The sequence below is a fragment of the Astatotilapia calliptera genome, chromosome 7 (genome assembly GCF_900246225.1).
Source record: "Astatotilapia calliptera chromosome 7, fAstCal1.2, whole genome shotgun sequence".
NCBI lineage: Eukaryota > Metazoa > Chordata > Actinopteri > Cichliformes > Cichlidae > Astatotilapia > Astatotilapia calliptera.
Genome location: NC_039308.1, coordinates 46,108,134 through 46,128,598, shown reverse-complemented (window position 1 = coordinate 46,128,598; position 20,465 = coordinate 46,108,134). Strand labels below are relative to the sequence as shown.

The window sequence follows — 20,465 nt, the reverse complement described above, 5'->3', positions numbered from 1 at the left end:
CGCTAACATACCGGCCTTATCTGTTATCTGATATAAACAAAGACTGCCTCCGGTCTAAGTAAAGGTTTGGCTGTAGAAGAGGCCTGGGTGTCGAGATCATAGCCTTTATAAAAGATGGATGTAGCCACTGTGATGTCAGCCTTTGGTTTTAGACTGTATTTCAAAGCGGTTGAATGCTGCCACTGGAGTGTTAAATTATCAACATACTAGAAACCGTGGTTATCCATCCAAAAAACTGAATGCAGTGCAGAAACACATTTCAGCTGATTAGTGCTAAGTAAAGCCTAATAAAATTAGAGAATAGAAATTGACTCTCCAACGTTGAAGCATAAACATGTGGTGCATCACACAGAAGGGCTAATATCTGTGCGATTAAATCAAGGCAGGCCTAAAACTCCTCTATCCAGAGGAAAAGAATTACCCTATGTAGAGATGTTATGAATGGGGAAAGTGTAAACATGCTTTTTAATGCTGTAAGGTTGGTTGACTTTACACTGAAGTCTACAGAGATTGACTTGCTTTTGGAGCGAGCCTCAAGTGGCCACTGGAGTAAATACAGTTTTTGGTAATTCAGTCTCCACTTGGTCTGGATCCCTTTTTTTTTCTTGGAAGAAAAGTGATGTCCTCAGAAAAGCACAGTAATAAATATAGTGTGATAATACAATATTAAATAATATAATAACATACACATGGTATACTGCACTTTTGTGCTCATTAGAGTTTCCAGACAAAACATTTTCAAGATTTAGTACAAAAAAAGGGTTGGCCCAATGTGTCCCATTCACCATTTTCCTTCACTATGCCGAGGTGAATTAAAAACAAAGGCTATGTTATGTGTAGTTCTTTATTTCAACCACTGAGTAGAAAGAGACATATTTAGGGTTATTGCCAGACTCAAAATGCCAAATTGTTAACGGGCAGCCATATTTTCTAACACACATTTATCGAGCGGGTCTTTCAACAGTTCATATTAATGTAACTTGAATTTTACTTAATACGATTTCTTTTGTCCCCATTATACCATCTCTTTGAAATCAAAGTTCCTGCAGGTGAGCTAAAATATTTAATCACTCATTGTTGTTTTCCAGGTCTGGGCTCCATGTGAGAATATGAACCCCGTGTACTGACCTCTTAAACATAATACAGTTTTGTTATGCTTCCAACTAAACATTGTCACATGACACTATGCAACCACACTGATAGAAATCATGCCACGCAAGCTTGGTTACTATGGTTACTCAAAGCTCTGGATTCATATTGGTAGAAAACACCAAAGAAATTGCATTTAGCTCACATAGGACCCAAAAAACATAAAAAAATAAGAGTCAGACAGTGGAGCAAATACTGTTAAATAGATGATTTCTTTAATAAAAGACATTAGAGCGTGACATTCAGTTATAAACTCAAATGATATTGCTTCAGTAGCATACAGTACAGAGCTTAACTGGACCAGTGTGAATTATAATCTGACACCAGCATGTCACCAAACAACCCACTCATCCGGAGAACACATGGGTCTTCTGTCTTCAGCTTGTTGGTCTACATTCAAACCACTTCAGAACAGTTAAAGTAAACTATGTACACACAATCCACCCTCCACGGTGAGCACAGATGGATGAACTACACAAGCACTAGCTAATAGGCATGAACAGTGAAACTACAGAGATGAGAGGAAAGGGGATGTGTGTACAGGACATGCGACAGGAAGGGAGTAAGCCAGGTTTGGGCAGGCTGAGGAGTGCTTTGATAGGAGAGCCAGAGATGTTGGGCCATGCAGAAAAGGGCATCTTATAACAGCCCCATAATTTGTGCATCCTTATTCGTATCCACTGCTATCTTAGAGCAGGATTTAGATTTAAGCTTAAATCAAACTTTGAATTTACTGCAGTAGGCTTCACTCACTTAGGCCCAAAGCAGTTCTGGGAGCCTGAAGCTACATCTAATATAAAGAGATTATATTCTAGAGAGGTATGCTGTGGGGTGGGATGGTGTAATTAGTAGTAATAAATGAGGCGATGAAATAGATATTTGTAATATCTATGGGCACAGAGAGCGAGAGGAATTTGTGCATGTGTGTGTGCCCAGAGGTCTGTGTGGGGAGGTGAGGGATCAGTGTCTACTTGGACAGCTTGATGGGTGGGGGCACCTTGATGTCCTGTCCTCTCTCCAGTCTCTTCTCACACTCAATTAGGTAGTTGACGCCATCAACCACTGTCTGCACCAGCTGGACCTGAGAGGATGAACATGCCACATTTTAGTAATAAAAGTGAACAGGAAAGTGCACAGAACATAAAAAGTAGACACTATTTTTGCAATAAGGAAGAGTAATTTTATCAAGGTCAAAGCCAAGTGACATTTGTGTTTGGTAAGCCACACAAGACAGAAATTATTAACATGACCAGAAAACATTTGTATCTTAAAGCAAATAAAATAGTGAAAGCCTAATACAGGGTACTTCTAACAGCTTTTTCTTTGAATGCTGTCAGAGGCTGAAGATACAAAACAGTCTGCAGCTATAAACAAACCCTTCACAACCAAAATGCCACCTACCAAATAAGGATGAGCAGATATAAATACAAGCAGCCTGTACTCTTGTTGATTCTGTCTTATGGCTCAGTTAAGACGCAGAATGTGTGCCTCCTCTAGTGCTAAGTACAGCCCACCTCAAAAACAGGCACTTCTCAAATCTTCACAGGGGCTGATGTATAACACACAACCCAGAAATATCTATATATTTTCACAGCAGGACGATGCAACAGTGGTTAGAACGGTCACCTCGCATCAAGAAGGACCTGGGTTTGAATCCTATGTCTGTGTTGCTTCTCTCTAGGTATTCAGGCTTCTTCCCATAGTCCAAAGACATTAGGTTAGTATGTGGTTCCAAAGTGGCTGTGAGCATGAATTTGTTTGTCTCTGTGTTCTCACCCTATGCAGCTGGGATAGCTTCAGCCTGTCCTGATAGATAGTTTCTATTCTGTTGTGTCACACAGCAGTGTCCTCACAGTGGTGTCATGTCTGTGTCAAATTACAACCTGCTGAGGGCCTAAAAACTAACAAGAAACTTTCAAGTACCCGCAGAACTGTTTGTTTGTTTTTTTTAATTAAAATGAGGATTACTAAATATTTATTTTATTTAGTATTTCTAAATTCTGTATTTTATATCATATTAATTCAACAACAACAATACTTAGACACATCTATGGTATCAGTTTCAAAATCGTACGTCGCCTTGGTCTCATGTTATCTCATTCATAAGCTTTTCTGAAAACCTGACCTTTGACCTTGTCCAAGGCTCAGTCGAAGCACCCGTGGTATGAACTTCAAACTCCTATGTGGCCTTGTTTTTGTGTTATCACACTAATGAACTTGCGTCTAATTCTCCGTCAGCCTTTTATGACTGAGGGGTAAAAAGCATCGAGTTAATTTTACTTCCTCAGACTTCTGCACAGGTTTGTGATTTTAATGTTTATTTTATTTGCATTATAAGGTGACCTTGAGTGTTTTAAAAGGCACCAACATATCAGACTGAAATCTGTATTTGTTACCATGGGCTTAAAGAGGAACACCTCCTTGTAGTCCTCCTGCACTTTTCCCCAGCTGCTCACAATTCTCTCATTCCTCCATCCTTATTCAGATTTTCTCTTTCCTTAACTCACTGACTCCACCCTTGGAGGTCAGCTTCCAAGCCTTTCAATAATCAGACAATATTTTAAAGAAAGAAAATTAGATGAGTGATTCTTAATCTGTACCAAACTGAAGGCTAATTTGTACACTGCACTTCACCCAGAAACAACAAAGAGCCCCCGCCTCCTCTGATGTCATCAGAATAAAACACACAACCATGCACTCACCACAATAGAGAGCTCCTCTATTGTACTGTACCCATGTGACGCTGAGGCCAAGGACATAACGGAGACAGATTACATGTACAGGCCAAACAAGAAGCTTCTCTTATGCTTTTGCAGTTGTGAAAAATAGCTCCAGCTATACTTACTTGGAGTACTAACTGTACTCCAAATAATCCGACTCACCAAATATTTGTTTAGCAACAGTTTACATTGTGCTCATATTTTCTAGGTAACACGGTTAAGATGGTTAGCTTTTTTTTAGCCTCACTGAGAAAGCATTGTCTTTGCTTATCCCCGGATAATTTATCGAGGTATTTGTGGTTAATGAACAACACCTGGAAAAACGGCTTGACAGGTAATATCTGCGGTGTACTTAAAGGTTAGGGACGTAGCCACACACTTCATTTACCCTACCTCAGACTGTCCCAGGCGGTCTAGGTTGGAGATGTCAAATACACCACCCACAGCTGCAGTATCCACACCGCCTGTCCCTCGCTTCTGCAGACGCAGGTTGTCCAGGATCTTACTGAAGCGAGGATCCTGGGATGAAGCAGAAAGGTGTTATTTCACGCCGTTTCAAATCACCAACCACAATATTATTAAGGGTGAATTAATCTAAAGATTCCTTTTGTAGACTTGAGAAAAGAATTGATGATGTTCACAAAGCAGACGATGGATATCCAAAGTTATCAAAGGTGTTTTAAAGTGTCAAGAAGAGTGAAGTATTATCAACAAATTCACAGAGAGCAACACAGCGCAGAACAAGCCTTGCAGAGGTAGGAAGTGAAAGATTTCAAAGACTCTGGAAAGAAGAACAAGAGAGATGTGTCTAAAAACCCCAGAAAAACTCCCAAGACATGAATGAATGACTTAGCCAAGTCAGGAACTGTAGTCTCAAAGAAGACAATCGCTAGAACCATGCACAGGAAACTTAATTCTGGAGAAGAGAACGCCATCCCCACAGTGAAACACACAGATGGGAGTATTATGCTGTGGGAAGTGGGAATCTTGTCAAGGTGGAAGGAAACATGAAGAAAGAAGATTTTGCAAGAAAACTTCAAGTAGTAATTGCTTGTGGATCGTTGCGTTGTCTTCCAACTTGACAACGACCCAAAACATGTCGCTCCTGCTGAAGAACTACCTCCAGAAGACCAAAGTGAAGGGTATTGACTGGCTTGCTCAAAGCCCTGACTTTATTCCCATTAAAAATCTGTAATGAACTGAAGACCAAGATCGGTGGAAGAAGACCATCAAATCTAGAGGAGCTTGAGAGATTCATCAAAGAACAGTTGTTTGGGATTGCTCAGGAGACATGTGAGACTTGTGGAAAACTACAACAAAAAGTGGAGGCTGTTATTGAGCAAAAAAAGGTACACATCAGACAACGAGTTAATAATTTTTGATAGTTTTTGTTTTCTGTGAACAAAATGAATAATGTAACATAATGAAGATGTGCTAAAATGTCCTGAGTCTGTTTAACGGCACTCGGGAAATCCTTGCTAGCTTAATTTTAAAAAGCCACACACAGTGCAAATCTTGTGCTTTAAATGTGACCCCAAAACCCAATAAAACACATGTATGGAAACAAACGTATGGAGTTTCTTTACAAACATTAAACTCACCTTGCTCAGCAGGGGCAGCTTGACGTGGACACCGGCCCTCAGTCCTGTGCCCAGGTTTGAGGGGCAGGTAAGGACGTAACCAAGCCTCTCGTTCCACATAAATTCCCAGCCTCTCTCCTGGATCAGACGCTCCACCTAACAGAGGAATATGGAGTCAAACAAGACAGTGAGTGTGTTTCACTCCCAGACTGCAATAACTGCCACACCTTTGAGTTTTCATATTTTGTGGCTGACAAGAAAAGAATAGCGAGTTGCTCAACTTCTATAACTGTTCAATGAACTCTGGTGGGAGTGGAATGACAGATAACCCAGTGCTAATGTAGAGCCAAGGACTGCTGTTCAGGGCCCTCACACATTTAGTACATAAAAGCCCCAGATGTTGTATTGCTTGTCTTTAGTGCTTTCTCAAAAGGGGAATTTGGCCTGCTTTTGGATAAACAGTTTATCCCAAAAAGTTGATTGTATTCATCTGGACATGGTGTTTTCAGTGGGGGAAACGTTTTGTTTCAGCTCGCTGTCTGACTTCTTCAGTCTCAGCTGACTGCAGGTTTCTCCAACCTTATAAAAAGTACCTCTGCAAACTGACTGAAACTAGCACCACTGGCAAACAACATGCTGTGAGATCAGTTTCTTGATGATTAATATGGAAATTGTCATGACCATTGATCAACAACCACTGATCAATGGCCATGAGTACCATTCACAGAGTTGAGGAATGGCTGGAATCACAGCATTGTAAGATGGTGAAATAAGTACCCTTAGGCCCCCCTGCTTCATTCAGAAATGGTCGTTCCCTTTTCACGTAAATCTCCCCACTCAGTGTTCCTCCCTGTTCAGGATGTGTAAACCCTCATTATGGGAACATATACTTCCTGGACAGGATGACATGTACATCCTCTTTCCTTACCTGGGCGAATGAGTATGCATCAGGACATAAACAGTTTATGTTTGCCCAACCATTTTTGGGCATCTGTCAACATGTGAAGTCAAAGTCTAGTGTAAGCAGTTTTTTCCATTCTGTAAGCATTCTCTACAGTGATGCTTTTAGACTGTATTAATTATCTTGCCAGGTTTATTAAATCCACAAAGCCATCAAACTGCAGCAGACCCACAGTTTACCATTATCAAATTTAATATCCAATACTTTTATTAAATCACACACAGCCAACATCGTGCAGTGTATCAGATTTGCTGGCAGTAATTTCTTATGGTCCAGGATCACATTTGCACAGAGATCACAACGGAGAAAAACACCATGCCTGCTCAACTCCCCAAATTCTCTATTTAGTTCTTTTCTCCTTAAGCTGTTTCAAATTATCCCCTTGCATACACAAACACAGTCTTACCTCCTTCAGGCCTCTGCAGAACCTCTCAAAGACTCTCTTCATGTTTCCTCCCTTCTCCATAGAGATGACTCTTGTGTGATCCTCCTCATTGACCCAAATCAGGAATGTCTTCTCAATGTTGTGCCTGCGCATAGATTAAGGACATAGATTATACAGTATTCATGTTTGTGGTTGATGGTTGCCCAGTTTCTGTAATTGCACTAGCATATAAAACAGAAGTGGACAGACTATAGACAGTAAAAAAAAACAAAAACCCCAAATGGTTATGGGCTGGAAAATAAAGCCGATCCAGAGGTGCCTTAACCCTGCATTCTACCTGAAGGCCTCCAAACTATGATAGCTATGGTTGTAAAGAAGACCTTTGGTCCTATAGACATTTATAGGAAAACAGCCTTCAGTCTTGACCTCTTTAAACACTTTCCTGACGAGTTTATGGCCTCATTCACTCTTAATCAGACGGAATAAAATATTGAGTCTATTTTATAAAGTTTGAACATGCTATGTTTCAAATTGGAGAATTATCTGACCATTATTACGATTATCTAATTATCTGAACCCTCACCCCTAAGTCTTTTACTACCGCTTTGTCAAGGTTTCAATGAAACACTAAAGAAAGCAGACATGTTATTAAACAGATAAAAGAAAGTAAAGTCTACCTGATAAAGAGTCAAGCCTGTCAGTGATACAAACAAGTGTTTATTCACATTAATATTTATACTTCTGAAGATATAACCACGACTGCACAGATGCATGTTCCTATTCCAGACTGAAGACTGTCTAAAGCTATTACAAAGTGCACACTGATTGTACTCCGGAGAATATATATTCTATATACTAATGTTCAGTACCAACTATACATGACCTACTGTACACGTCACTTCAAGAAAAGACTCCCTCATAGAAAGGCTCACACAGTATGAGTCATTAGAAGTGCCAACTTTTCATGCATAATGTTATAAAATTTTAAGTCAACGCATAAGACTACTGTGAGGTAGTCTTTTCTCTGTGCTTATTACCTTAATGGTGGCAGACATTTAAAAAGGGTAGGGAGAGAGAGAAGGAGAATACAGTGATGCAATAAAAAGGAAGAAAAAGAACACGGAACAGAAGCAAAAAAGGATTAAAAAATAAGCAAAACGATTCACAGCAGAGCTGAACATAAGGTTAGTGAAAAAAAGAAAAGATCAGAGAGCCAGAAAAAGAGAAAGCTGAGCTCCTGAAAGAAGAGATGATGAAGGAATGACGTGAAGGTGAATTATTAAGGAGAGCTGAGGACAGGTTGGCTGATACGGCTGGCAGAGGGAGAGAGGAGGGAGGCTGGTGATTGATTTTGGCTGGCTGACACGTTGCACTGGGTTATTCCTGAGTACATGCTGAAACTCAGTGCTGAGGGAGCATTTTCCGCATTGCTAATACACCTCCACCAAGGATCAGTGACGGAGAAACGCCAAAAACAAAGACAAAAAAAGGCCCTTCTTTATTTAGAAAACTGTTAAATATGAAAACTAATCATTAAGGACTAAAAGAGTGGCCTCACTTGGGAGAAACACGTTACATAACTGTTTGTATGACCCACTTCCAGTTTGTAGCAGTAAAGAAAAACGTTAATTAAATATCATAGTGGGTCACCTCCAAACACTGCATCACTGTCATCCCTCAGAAAAGAAGAAAATGTTATTCTTAAATATAAATACAAGATTAGTCAACCATCAGCAGCGCCTTGTGTAAATCCAGTACACAGCAATGATCTAAATCAGGGGTAAAAAACATAAGGACCACAGGCCAGAATCGCAGCGGCAAAGACGCCGTCCGGCCCACTAGACCCCCCTAGATAATGTGAAATAGGGCAATCTTTTTTGAAACAACTGTATTTCAATACATTCTGCAGCTTTTCTGCCTGATAAAGTCCAATCATACTACACCAAAGTAATTAAAGATCAGACAAAAAAGATCAAATGGCAGAAAAATTCTGTTCTGTGTATCTCCTATACAAATTTCTGTTTTTTACAGTGGATGCACAGAGGGGAAAAAAGGGTATTCTCTGTGAATTAACAAAAACTTTCTGTTTTGTAATTAGACGGCATTCTGTGCAATGAGATAATAAAACTTTCACTATTGTTTAACACATTTACTTTTTATTTCAGTTTAAGCCCATAGAGTCCCGCTGGCAGATGTTTTTCATTTACTACAGCAGCATTTCTTTATCATGTAGAAAAAGTGAGATATACTGTTGTTGCACTTCTTTTTTGGTATATTATGATAGCTCAGAGATTAAATGTGTAGTTAAACGTCTTTATTCTGACAGAAAGGGGAGTTTCACTGTTCTGGTCCACCTCAGGTCAAAGTGGGACATGTTATTTGGCCCATAATATAAAACAGGTTTGACCTCTCTGACCTACATGAACCTTTACCAAGGTATTTAGGATCTCTTTATTTCTGGAATTAACAGATGAAGAAGTTTTGTTTACCAGCCTTATCCACTTACCAAATACCACGGGCATCTGGCCAGTCACGAGCCATCCCTGCACACGTGAGGAGGGGGGACACCGGCTTGTCAAACAAGAAGTGGTCCTGTTGGAAATACAGAAAAAAAGGATGATTTATACTCAGCTAAGTCCAGAGTGTTTGTTGGTAAAGAAAACAAAATGGGATCAAGAAATTAGAACTAATTACAAATATAAACAACATCAGAACATTAGAAATAATATCTTCAATCAACTCAATAACCTTAACCCAACATTCAATCAAGAGTTCTTGCTGCTATTTCCATCACTAAAATGCATGCTGGGAGCCATTAACAATGAGGTAGACCTGAGAATTCAATACTCTGATCTTTTCTCATTGTGAGGAGAAAAATGCTGTGTCAACCACAACACGCCCACTCCTGCTTATATGTGAAAAAATTCTCTTTATTTTTTCTTCTTGTAGGTCACGTAGTGGAATTGTAATCACATCAACAGCAGGCTAAACATAACAAAGAAACATTAAGCTGATGGCCCAGAGTTTTCTGGTTAAGTGTGCTAAAAAATTCCAGCTTATAAATATGTGATCAACTGACGGATCGTTTCTTTCAGGCTAACTATATGAAGTACAAAAATGAGAGAATGCATCCTCTGCCAAGGCCAAGTATCAGTTTTGCAATTTTAGTCTGGATCTGCACCAAAATGAAATGGGTTATTCTTTTGCTTCGTCTTTCTGCCAAGTTTGATGCAATTCTATTGGTAAGTACACTTGCTAAAAGACAAGCAAACAGACAATGGCACTGAAAATATATCTTTCCTTATAGAACACCTGTAAAATGTAGTAAATAAAATATAATGCTTTAGTATAACTTTGGTTTCCAATGTGAAATTGTATACATTAACTTACAGGATGTTTTTTCTAAGACAAATATACAAATAATTAAATGAGAGCAGAGGTAGCTAAAACTTGACTTTTTCCAAATGCAAATTCCAAATGAGTCAACAGCACGACGTCATCACTCACATCAATGAGCTGTTGCTGCTCCTTTTCTGTCATTTGGGTGAGACTGTAGTACTTCCCTGTTAGGTCACCCTTCAGGCCAGACAGGGCATCCACCACCACTCTCTCCACCTCCCTGCGCTCTGCCCTGGTGCAGGCGGGTGGCAGGCTCAGGCCGCGGATGCTGCGGCCTGTCCTCACCCTGGACGACAACACATATCGCTCATCGAAATGACCTGACTGGATCTGAATCAAAGATGGGGGAGGTTTAAGGCTACCTGTGCAGGTAAATCAGATCATATAATGTATTTAAAAAAAAAAACAGTGAAAGAAATAAGAGGTGAGGAGGAGGAAGAATTTTATACTTCTCTAGACTGGTTATTGTAGTATATAAAGAGAGCTAGAAATCTAACTAGGCACTTTGCCTTCACAATTTAAACGTACATATTTAGAGTAAAATGAGTAGTTCTTAATTTTTTGATGCTTTTTGCAAATTTTGCTTTCAAATACCCAGCCCACGGAGTAAAATACTACTTCAGGCACTGTCAGTGTTAGTAATACCTTGCTAGAATCCAGATCAGTGGGGTGCTTCATGACGCGGGGGTCATAGCCATTGTGCCTTTCCTTGATCACAGGGTCCAAAAGGTCTGCAAATACCTAAACCAGAAAAAGGAATAAAGAATACTCAGACATTGCATGTATAAGGTTTACTAATGAGTTCATTTTAAAAGTCTATTTTTTCCACCTTTAAATATTTATTATTGCTCATTTAAAATAAGCAACAATGAAAAGGAATAATTAAAAAAGATTTTTCTTATGCCTGGTCTGGAGTGATTGATAAGCCAAGTAGAGCGAACAATTAGGGTCATTTATTAGTGAAATTGAGTCACATGAATTATTGAGTTGATAAAGTTAAAGTAATATAATCATTGTTATTTTGTTGTCATTTGTTGATAAAGCAGGTAATACATTTTCCAAAATGCATGTTGCAGTTGATTAGCTTGTTCGAATCAGTTTATGTTCACTAGCATTAATTACCATAAAACAAGCTCTAAACAGTAACTTAAGCACATTTTTACAGCACCTGATATGCCTTTAAGTCTGATCGGCCCATTTACAGCACAGTCAGTAAAATATTTGAATTGCTGCGTTATTTCTGACCATTTGATAAAGAAAAATATACAATACACTTGGATACCTAACATCACTCAACTAACTAGTGGAAGAGGGGATTTCCTCTATGAGAATAAATCTAATCGGTACTTCAGTAGTGAGGCATGGTAGAGGCAGCATCACCCTTTGAAGGTGAGAGCGGGGAGAGAACTCAGAGAAGATGCTAGGAGGAATGGAGCCAAATGCACAGAAGCTTTTAAAGAAAATCTAATCCAGAGTGCAAGCAACCTGAGACCAACAATGGATCAATTTTCACAACAACAGCCAAGAGAATGCTGGATTGGTTTCAAGACAAGTCTCTGACTGTCCTTGAGAGACCCAGCCTAAACTCAGACTTTAACCCCCCCCAAATCTTTGAAGAGACCCAACGGTGGCTCAAAGCTGATGACAAGGCTTAAAAAGATCTAGAAGGAAAAACTGGACACACTGCACATGTGCATGTGTGAAAGGTTGTTACACTTAAAACTATATCTGCCGTAAATGGGGAGAAAAGATGATTTCAGAGACTTTGAACATTGGTGCAATACGGGCTGAGTATTTCAGGAACTACTAGGATGTTCCCCCCAACCATCGCTACGGTTTTTAGAGAATGGCGTGAAAAAAGAAAATATCCAGTGAACAGCAGTTCTCTGAGTGAAAGTACTTTGTTGATGTTGGTAATGATGAGGATAATGGCCAGACTGCCTTGACCTGGTAGTAAGGCAACAGTAACTCAAATAACCACTCTTTAAAAGCAGATGAGCATCTCTCAACACGTCCAACCTTTGGTAAATGGCCTGTATTTGTATAGCGCTTTACTTAGTCCCTATGGACCCCAAAGCGCTTTACAAGTTCAGTCATCCACCCATTCACACACTGGTAATGGTAAGCTACATTGGGGCGCCACCGGGCTCTCTGACCACCACCAGTAGGCAACGGGTGAAGTGTCTTGCCCAAGGACCGAGACCGAGACTGTCGGAGCCGGGGCTCGAACCGATTCCGTCTTCCGATTACAAGATGAACTGCCAACTCTTGAGCCATGATCACACCTTTGAAGCAGATGGGCCGCAGCAGCACAAGACCAACCCAGGTGCTACTTCTTTCAGATAAGAAAAGGAAATTGAGGCTATGATTCACACAGGCTCACCAAACTGGAGATATTTTCTTTGACACACTTTGAGCCCCTGAGTACCAACTGATGATCATTTAAACACCACAGGCTACTTGAGTATTAATGGTGACCACGTTCATCTCTTTATGATCCATCTTATGATGGATCATTTCAGGTGGATAACATGCTACATCACAAACCGCAGATCATTTCGAACCTGAACTCAAATGGCCTCCACAGTTACCAGATCCCAAGTCCTATCAGTCTCTTAAGTCCGAAGTCATGAACCGTTTCCGGGTCCAAACTGTCTAAACTCTCTTACCGTTAATAAAATGATTAGTGTGCTCCCAGGTGTTACAAGAAAGTTTAACATCCAACCATCCATGAAAAATAGAATTTCTGAAGTTCAACCGAGTTAGAAGGTAGCAAGATGTTAGATCACTGGTTTCCATCTAAACATTATACACCATGTTCTGAATGAGGAATTTTGGAAAAACTAAAACAAACAGCTCTGCTATCACTTCACATTAAATGAAGATAGAAAACTAGCAAATAGTTAGCTGATGGGCTGTAGTTCCATTGTAAGGTTTTAAACTGCAGCAGATGAATAGTACTACAGTGAGGTCAACAAGTATTTGTTCACAAATAAATTGTTCAAAAATCATATAATGTGATTTCCGGATTGTTCTTTTTAGATTCTGTCTCTCACAGTCTCTCTGTCTCTATGCTGAAAATTGTAGACCAAGACTGAGTAAGAGAACTTGCAAAATGACAGGGTGATCAAATACTTATTGACCTCACTGTAATAAAAACCCACAGAGCCCAACAGTGATCTCTCATTATTTTTAGGGGTTTGTTAAGATTAAACAGAACAAGATACAAAGCCCTGCAACATGTTAACGATACAACAGTATCAGTAGGAGTTTGGACCTGGAAGCAGGGTTTACACGTCATCACTTAATAACCAGAAAGAGCACTTGTGCGGTCTGATGAAATGGGAGTTGCACAATATGGATGCGTAGCAACAAATCTACGCGATCGTGGCTCAAGAGTTGGGTGTTCGTCTTGTAATCGGAAGGTTGCCGGTTCGAGCCCCGGCTCGGACAGTCTCGGTCGTTGTGTCCTTGGGCAAGACACTTCACCTACCGCCTACTGGTGATGGCCAGAGGGGCCGATGGCGCAATATGGCAGCCTCGCTTCTGTCAGTCTGCCCCAGGGCAGCTGTGGCTACAACTGTAGCTGCCTCCACCAGTGTATGAATGTGAGAGTGAATGAATAGTGGAATTGTAAAGCGCTTTGAGGGGTCCCGAAAAGCGCTATATAAATGCAATCCATTATTATTATTATCTACTGCAACTCTGTGATCCCATCATATCAATATGGACCAAGCTTTGAGAAATGTTTTCAGCACCTTGTTTAATCTGTGAACTAAGACTAAGAATTCTGAAGGCAAAAAGGGATCCAACACAGTACTAGGAAGGTGTGGATATTTTTGCAGTGCAATCTTCTAGCCAACATTTTATGACTGAAAAAAGTGGAAGGGTCTGAAATATCCTAAAAAGACTCTGTCTCTGAACATTGAGTAACTACTTTACCAGAAGTCACTGACATTCTGTTGTGTTACAGTAACGCCATACCCTGAAGTGTTCAAAAGAAACTCCCACACATGTCAAAAGCTGGGAGTATATGATACATTGCAAAGGTATGTATTCATATTGTTTAAGGAAAATGCTTACACAATCACAAGGAACAGAAATGTCTAATGGTTGACCTGCAACCTTCAGCATTACAGATTAAACACTCATTATTCTCCTGATCCATAGTTAATATCACATTCAAAGACACACACACACTGCTGTCAGCAGTTCCAAGATATTTCTGTAGCTTCTAAATGAAGTAGGCAATTAAAATGAAAATGTACTGAAGTATCCTCATTTTAGATATTGAGACATCCCAAAAGACATGTCCCAGCTAAAAACCCTGCCTCAGTGACACTGTAATACTCTGTGTATGCATGTGTGAATGTCACAAAACATACTTGATAATGAGGGTGGGAACACTAACAGGGTAGTGAAGACCCGAGGACATACGTCCCGATGACAGCTGCATATGCAAGTACATAATAATGAGTCTTCTTCCGCATAAGGAAGGATTCTCTGTTACCTTGTGATTCTTTCTAAAACCTATTAGACCCAAAACCCTGTTTTTGTATGCAGAAGGAAGCCTGTATGTCGAAAAGTTACTATGACGTCTGACCTCATAAGACTCCTCGTCCCCTGCCACCATGCCAACGGTCTTGATGAAGGGGTGCCCAGGGTTGTCCACGCCCGTCTGGATGGCCTCGTCCAGTGTGAAACCATTGGGAGTGGCCCTATCACACAGCTTAGCATAGATTGCAGGTGTGAGGTTACTGGCCATGCAGTTGTTGTGTTTGCGCAGGTCTGGGAACTCCGCACTGCACAAACACAAATGAAAGATTATATGTGAATGTGCTGCTATTGGAGAGAGAGAAAAATTACAGGAGTGTAGGCGATGGTTTACTTTTTGCCCTTGGAGCAGGGGCACAATGAGTGACTCACTCAAGGAACTGTTTTTCATTGCACGTACGCAAGTGACTGGTGTGTCAACCTGTGACTTTCTGCTAATACAACACCCTGCCGGCTAACAAAACACCACTAATGTAAGACACAGAAGGACACGAGCATTGTACTATAAAACATGGCACAGCGGCACCATTAATCTGCATTCTTTGGTTAATGTTCAACTATTCATGAGTTGGTAAAAGTGCCATTTATTTCATGATGATAGAGGATGCAGAATTAGATTAGACACTACAAGCTTTTCAAATGAACATTTAGGCTTTCACAGACGCTAATGGGAAAAAAAGAAAATGCTGTGAAAGACCAGCAAAAATTAATACTTGTTGCCAAGAAGTCTGAAAGATTAGCACTGCCGTAGAAGCACAAATTAACGTGTGTGTTTTTGTTACACTTTGTCTCAAAGCATAGGGCTAAGACATCAAAAATAAAAAACGTTCACAAACTCATCTTTATCATAGACAATCAATCCTTTAGACTTTCCAGCAAATTCAACTTTATGTTCCAGAATTGTTTTGTGTATGTGTATATATTTTTTATGGCATAGCGCAAAAATGAAACAGGCAAATGTTTTCTAAATTTATTGTTAAACCATTTTTTACATCATTTTTATTGGACAAAAACCAGGTTCCGTAATAGTAGTCTGTGTCTGTGGAGTAAATGTGTAACTGTATGTTCAGAACCATTTACTAGAAAAATTATTTGTCGATCAAATGTCCTTGGATTAAAAAACAAAGACAAGCATGTTTTCTTTATTGCAATAATCTGACAGATATTTATTCCTCTGTAAGGGATGATCTGGCTAGAGCCCTATTGTATGTGGAAGCAATGCCAACATCTGTCTACAGTTTTTGCCAACACACCACGACCACCTACTGCACCATTACTGCAAGGTTTCAACCATAATCACTAGCTACTTCTAATTTGAAAACTTTGGGACCATCACTTAAAAAGGATTATGATTTTTACTTTTAAAAAATGGGTCGAAATATTAGTAAATGATATAGTCCAGGTGATTTTCCACATTCTATTTAAATATAATTAAATATTCCCATTTCATGCGGGCCACCCCACTGAACCAATCTTGTTAACGCCCCTGCTGCAGGAGCTCTTTAGGTGTGATTACTTGTATAACAGTGGGCAGGGTTTTATATCAGAATACCAGTAATCATTTACTAACCTATATATGGTGTATGTGGTGCATTTTTAATGCATGCAGGCGTGCACTGGGACACGTACGCACCCCGCCTCGGCCTCTCCGAGTCTTTTGATCCCGCCAGTATCCATGTATAACAATGGGTGCATGCATGAAACCTATATTTATGGCGCTAAACCATCTGCTCTGCAGGCTGGTGCAAGGAGCACAATTATAGCTGAAGGAAGCAGAGATTTGAGACATAAGGTTGCATACGTGCGATGGTTATGAGCGATATTAAATCTAATTTTACTTCACATAAAAAGCATCACTGAACCAAGTATTTTTGCAAGGACGTTAGGATTGTGCGTGATCCCTATATGCTGCCTCTTGCACGAGTAATTTTAATTATGTTGATGCAAACAATGATATTAATAACATATTAATATTTCACAAAAAACTAAAAAATAATATAAAACATAGCATTCGCGCTGCTTTACTAATAACTAATAATCTGTGCATTACATCACAAAATATGTGATAAAGTTATGCTAAATGCTTCTAAAAATAATGGCTACATTTGTGTGTAGTTGTTGTAGTATTGAAAAAAAAAAAAAACGTTACCTCGCTGGGTACCTCCTGCGAACAGGCACTCCGGCGCTAACATGTTCCCGGTGGAGGAGAAATCCAGCCGTTACCGAGCCTCCCACCAAAGTCAGGATCCCGATGTGTCGTTTGGAGGAAAGGATTCTCGAGAAACTGCTTGCCATTTTTTATCCTCCTTGTATTTGGGTTTTGAAAAAAATGAGAAAGGTCTTTTTTTTCACGGCCACGGGGAAGGAGGGTCAGGTGGACGGGAGTGTCGGTAAAGAAGTGCCCGTGATGGAATGGAAAGGAGTACGATTGAGAAGCAGCGACGTCAAGATGGAGGAATACACGGCGAGAACGGAAATTCAGCTGCATCTTCAAAATAAAAGCACAAGATTAAAACGCCTAATGTTCCTCCTGCAAATGAGGACACACAACCTTCACCCCCAAATGTGACTTTATCATTTTTTCACAGTATATTTAATTTACTCTAGCCTAATTTACTCTAATTTTTATCAAATGTATAGTAATTATACTTTTTTTTTCAAGGAGCAACGATGATGATTTCAGTTTACTTCTTTTTATATTTTACTCTGGCAGTCATTTCAGCTGTATACCTTAATAATGAACCACATGCAATATCAAAGTCAATCTGAATGCCTCTGGTTGTACACTGTTACTAGTCACTCTTGTGAAAGAGTTCAATTAGAAACAAACAGTGCCTATGAAATATATTACTCCCAACTAGATTTGTTTTAGTGTTTTACAAAAGTCAAATACAGTATATCGCACTACACTCAGTCAAATGCATTCAAATTATTTTGTGAAAACCTTTCAAATATAACTGAAATCAGGATGTCATAAGAAATGTGATTACAACCGACTGTGTGCTGTGCAGACAGCAGCTATTTAACGACCAATTATTTTATTTAACGACCAAATCCAACACAGTGATGAAGGAAGCATCAGCAGGTAAAATTATAGCGAACCTCAAGTCACAGTGCACGCCAAATCAGAATTTGGACGGTATTTTTGCCTCGTCTTGTGCAGTTTAATTGCAGCTATGGGCCTGACAGATAATGCAGATGTACAACTAAAACACCGTGCATGCATTTATTCCCATGTCATTTTTACTTGCATACCCAAATGTCGCGAGAGAAAAAAAAAAAAACAAGCTCTCCATAAGGGCGGAATCTGCTCTGTGCAGGAAGTCACACACGCTTATATGGGCTAACTTGACCGTGTTGGAGCGGTGCGTGGTGTGAATACTGAAGGACATCGGTGAATAGGGCTGCAGCACTGAAACGCCTCACATCACCCCAAGTACTACTCCACAACCCCCAAACACATACACACACAAACACAAGATGCACTCCCTCCGCTCTTCATTCAACCCGGAGGACAAGAAGCAGCCAGAACGCCTTTGTCTGGAATAAGATTACAAGATTACTCCAGCCACTCACAGTCTACCATTAAAAAACAAACAAACCAGCAAAAACCTCAATGCAACTTCCTCATGGCGATGCGTCAAGAGTGACTTACAGGGAAAATGTTCAGTTTTTCTTCACGTGGAATCTGAGATGAATTCGTCTGGTGGAAGTATGAATGGAAAAAAATGGCAACACTGACCTTAAAATCCCAGACCTCAGTTCAGTTTCCATTTCTTCACTGCTAAGCGATCTGACATAGTCACATATCTGTGTGCATACACACTATGAGCAACTTCCCACAGACATTTTATTACCAAGATCAGTCTACAGCCAACATTCTTTAGAAAAAGTGGTTAAAATAAAACTGTAACTGATGCTTAAAAAGTGCTATTGGCTGTTTTCCCCCCTTTCCCCCCATTGTCTCCTGGGTCACTTCTGAAACCAGATATGACTAAAAATGCATTGTGATCACTGATTTTCTGCAAAATGGCCCCATTTGGAGGTAGGTGCTGTTGATTTTTAGATGGTTACTCTTTCCAAACTAATCATCCAGTTTAGATGAAACGTGGATCATTCCATAAGAATGTTGCCACTAATTTCCACCACTGTACAAGTTTGTGTGCAATTTGCCATGCCTCAGCATTTTTTCCATGTTTCCTTCCCTTAACATTGGCTTGTTGACAGCCACCCTTCAACTGAGGCCATTTCTTATGAGGCTTCAACAAAAGATTAATCAACTGAAGAGCCGGGTGCATCTCTCAGGTCCTGTGCCATGTTTTTGTTGGATTTCCCTCCTATTTCTATAAGGACATGACTTTCAGATACAGTTCATCAGCTGTAGATTGTTTCGTTAAAGCCGATCACATGTTCTTTTGTGCTCCACTTGTCCAGTTACCTCGAGTTTTTTAAAGGCACAGTGCACACTAGGCTGAGATATTCCAGGTTTTTAGCTAATAGCTCTTTGGATTTCATTGTGTTAGCACACAAATATTTTTTCTGCCTGTCAAACTGAGTAATTTGTGCTAATTTTCATATATTCAAGCAAATAAATGGGAACAAAAATGTTTTGTGACCTGGTTGTTAGTGACAAAATGTCAAATGACAATCTAAATTTGGCTGTCTGGTATGTGTAGACAATACTGATTTATCCCTTGAATTAGGTGCGTTTTTATGCTTTGATGTTAAGTGGCTTAATAAAGGAGAAGAATAAGAACAGCAGCAACAATTCTTCTGAAAATAGTCAAGTACAAAGACTGGATTGATAATAAATAAAGCAGCCAATATAAAAAAAACAACAAAACTTTAAAAGGCCTTTAGAAAGCCTGGAAAACTATGGCTTAACTGCAACTGCAAGAAAGTTTAGCTCCTTGGAAGCAAAATATATACATTTTGTCTCCAAAACAAAACTGTCAACTAGTGGTATTTTTGTATATAATTTTTTTTTTTTTTTTTTTTAGTGAGTCTTTGAATATTTGGAAATGGAAATCAGATCTGTGCCACACACTATTCATGCTACAGTCAGAAAGAGGAAGCCCGTTTTTACATTCACTCTGAGCTACTTACTCAAGATAATTCAGTAATCTCTGGATTATAAACGAAATAGTGGTCATACTGTACTGGGACCAAAGTTCACATAGCTTCCTTATGGGATCATTTATTAGTTTACAGCACCATGATGTATTTAGAACAACTCCTCCATTAGAGAGGAACAAAGCTGGCAGTATGCTGGCAGTTGAATTGAACTACCTCCAGGATTAAAAAGGGGGAAAAAAATCTAATTTAAAAAACAACAACAAAAAATAAAACTACAGTGGTAGATTGATTGCATATAAGCCTATTCACCTGACATGGAGTTTACTGCTAAGACTGAAACAGAATGAAAGTAACTGAGACTTTTTACATCAACACATAAGCACACAAAATTTCACATAATTATTCGGATTAAAAAGAAAAAAAAATCTAATCCTAATCTAACATAAAAAAAAGACTACTTAAGACAAAGGTGCCTCAAGCAGTCCTTCCCTCCAAAACTGACTTTCTTCCATGGAAAGTCGACGAGGCCTGTCCCATTCACATAAAAAAAAAAAAAAAGCATGTGGCAGCAGCTGTGTGTGGGAGAGAGGGAGAAATGAGTCTTCTACAAGTAGGGGTTATATGAATGCACCAAGACACAG

General features: G+C 39.6%; 1 protein-coding gene across 1 annotated transcript; it reads right to left on the bottom strand.

The window, feature by feature from the left end:
- Positions 1 to 1,342: 1,342 nt before the first annotated feature.
- LOC113026400 (creatine kinase U-type, mitochondrial-like) lies at positions 1,343 to 17,254 on the bottom strand. Its single transcript, XM_026175150.1, has 9 exons — positions 16,898 to 17,254; positions 14,798 to 14,996; positions 10,840 to 10,935; positions 10,303 to 10,524; positions 9,302 to 9,387; positions 6,817 to 6,940; positions 5,471 to 5,605; positions 4,263 to 4,388; positions 1,343 to 2,230 (listed from the first exon to the last, which is right to left on the bottom strand). Exons 1-9 carry the CDS (start codon positions 17,041 to 17,043, stop codon positions 2,117 to 2,119), a joined length of 1,248 nt encoding a protein of 415 aa, XP_026030935.1. The 5' UTR covers positions 17,044 to 17,254; the 3' UTR covers positions 1,343 to 2,116.
- Between the last annotated feature and the right edge of the window lie 3,211 nt (positions 17,255 to 20,465).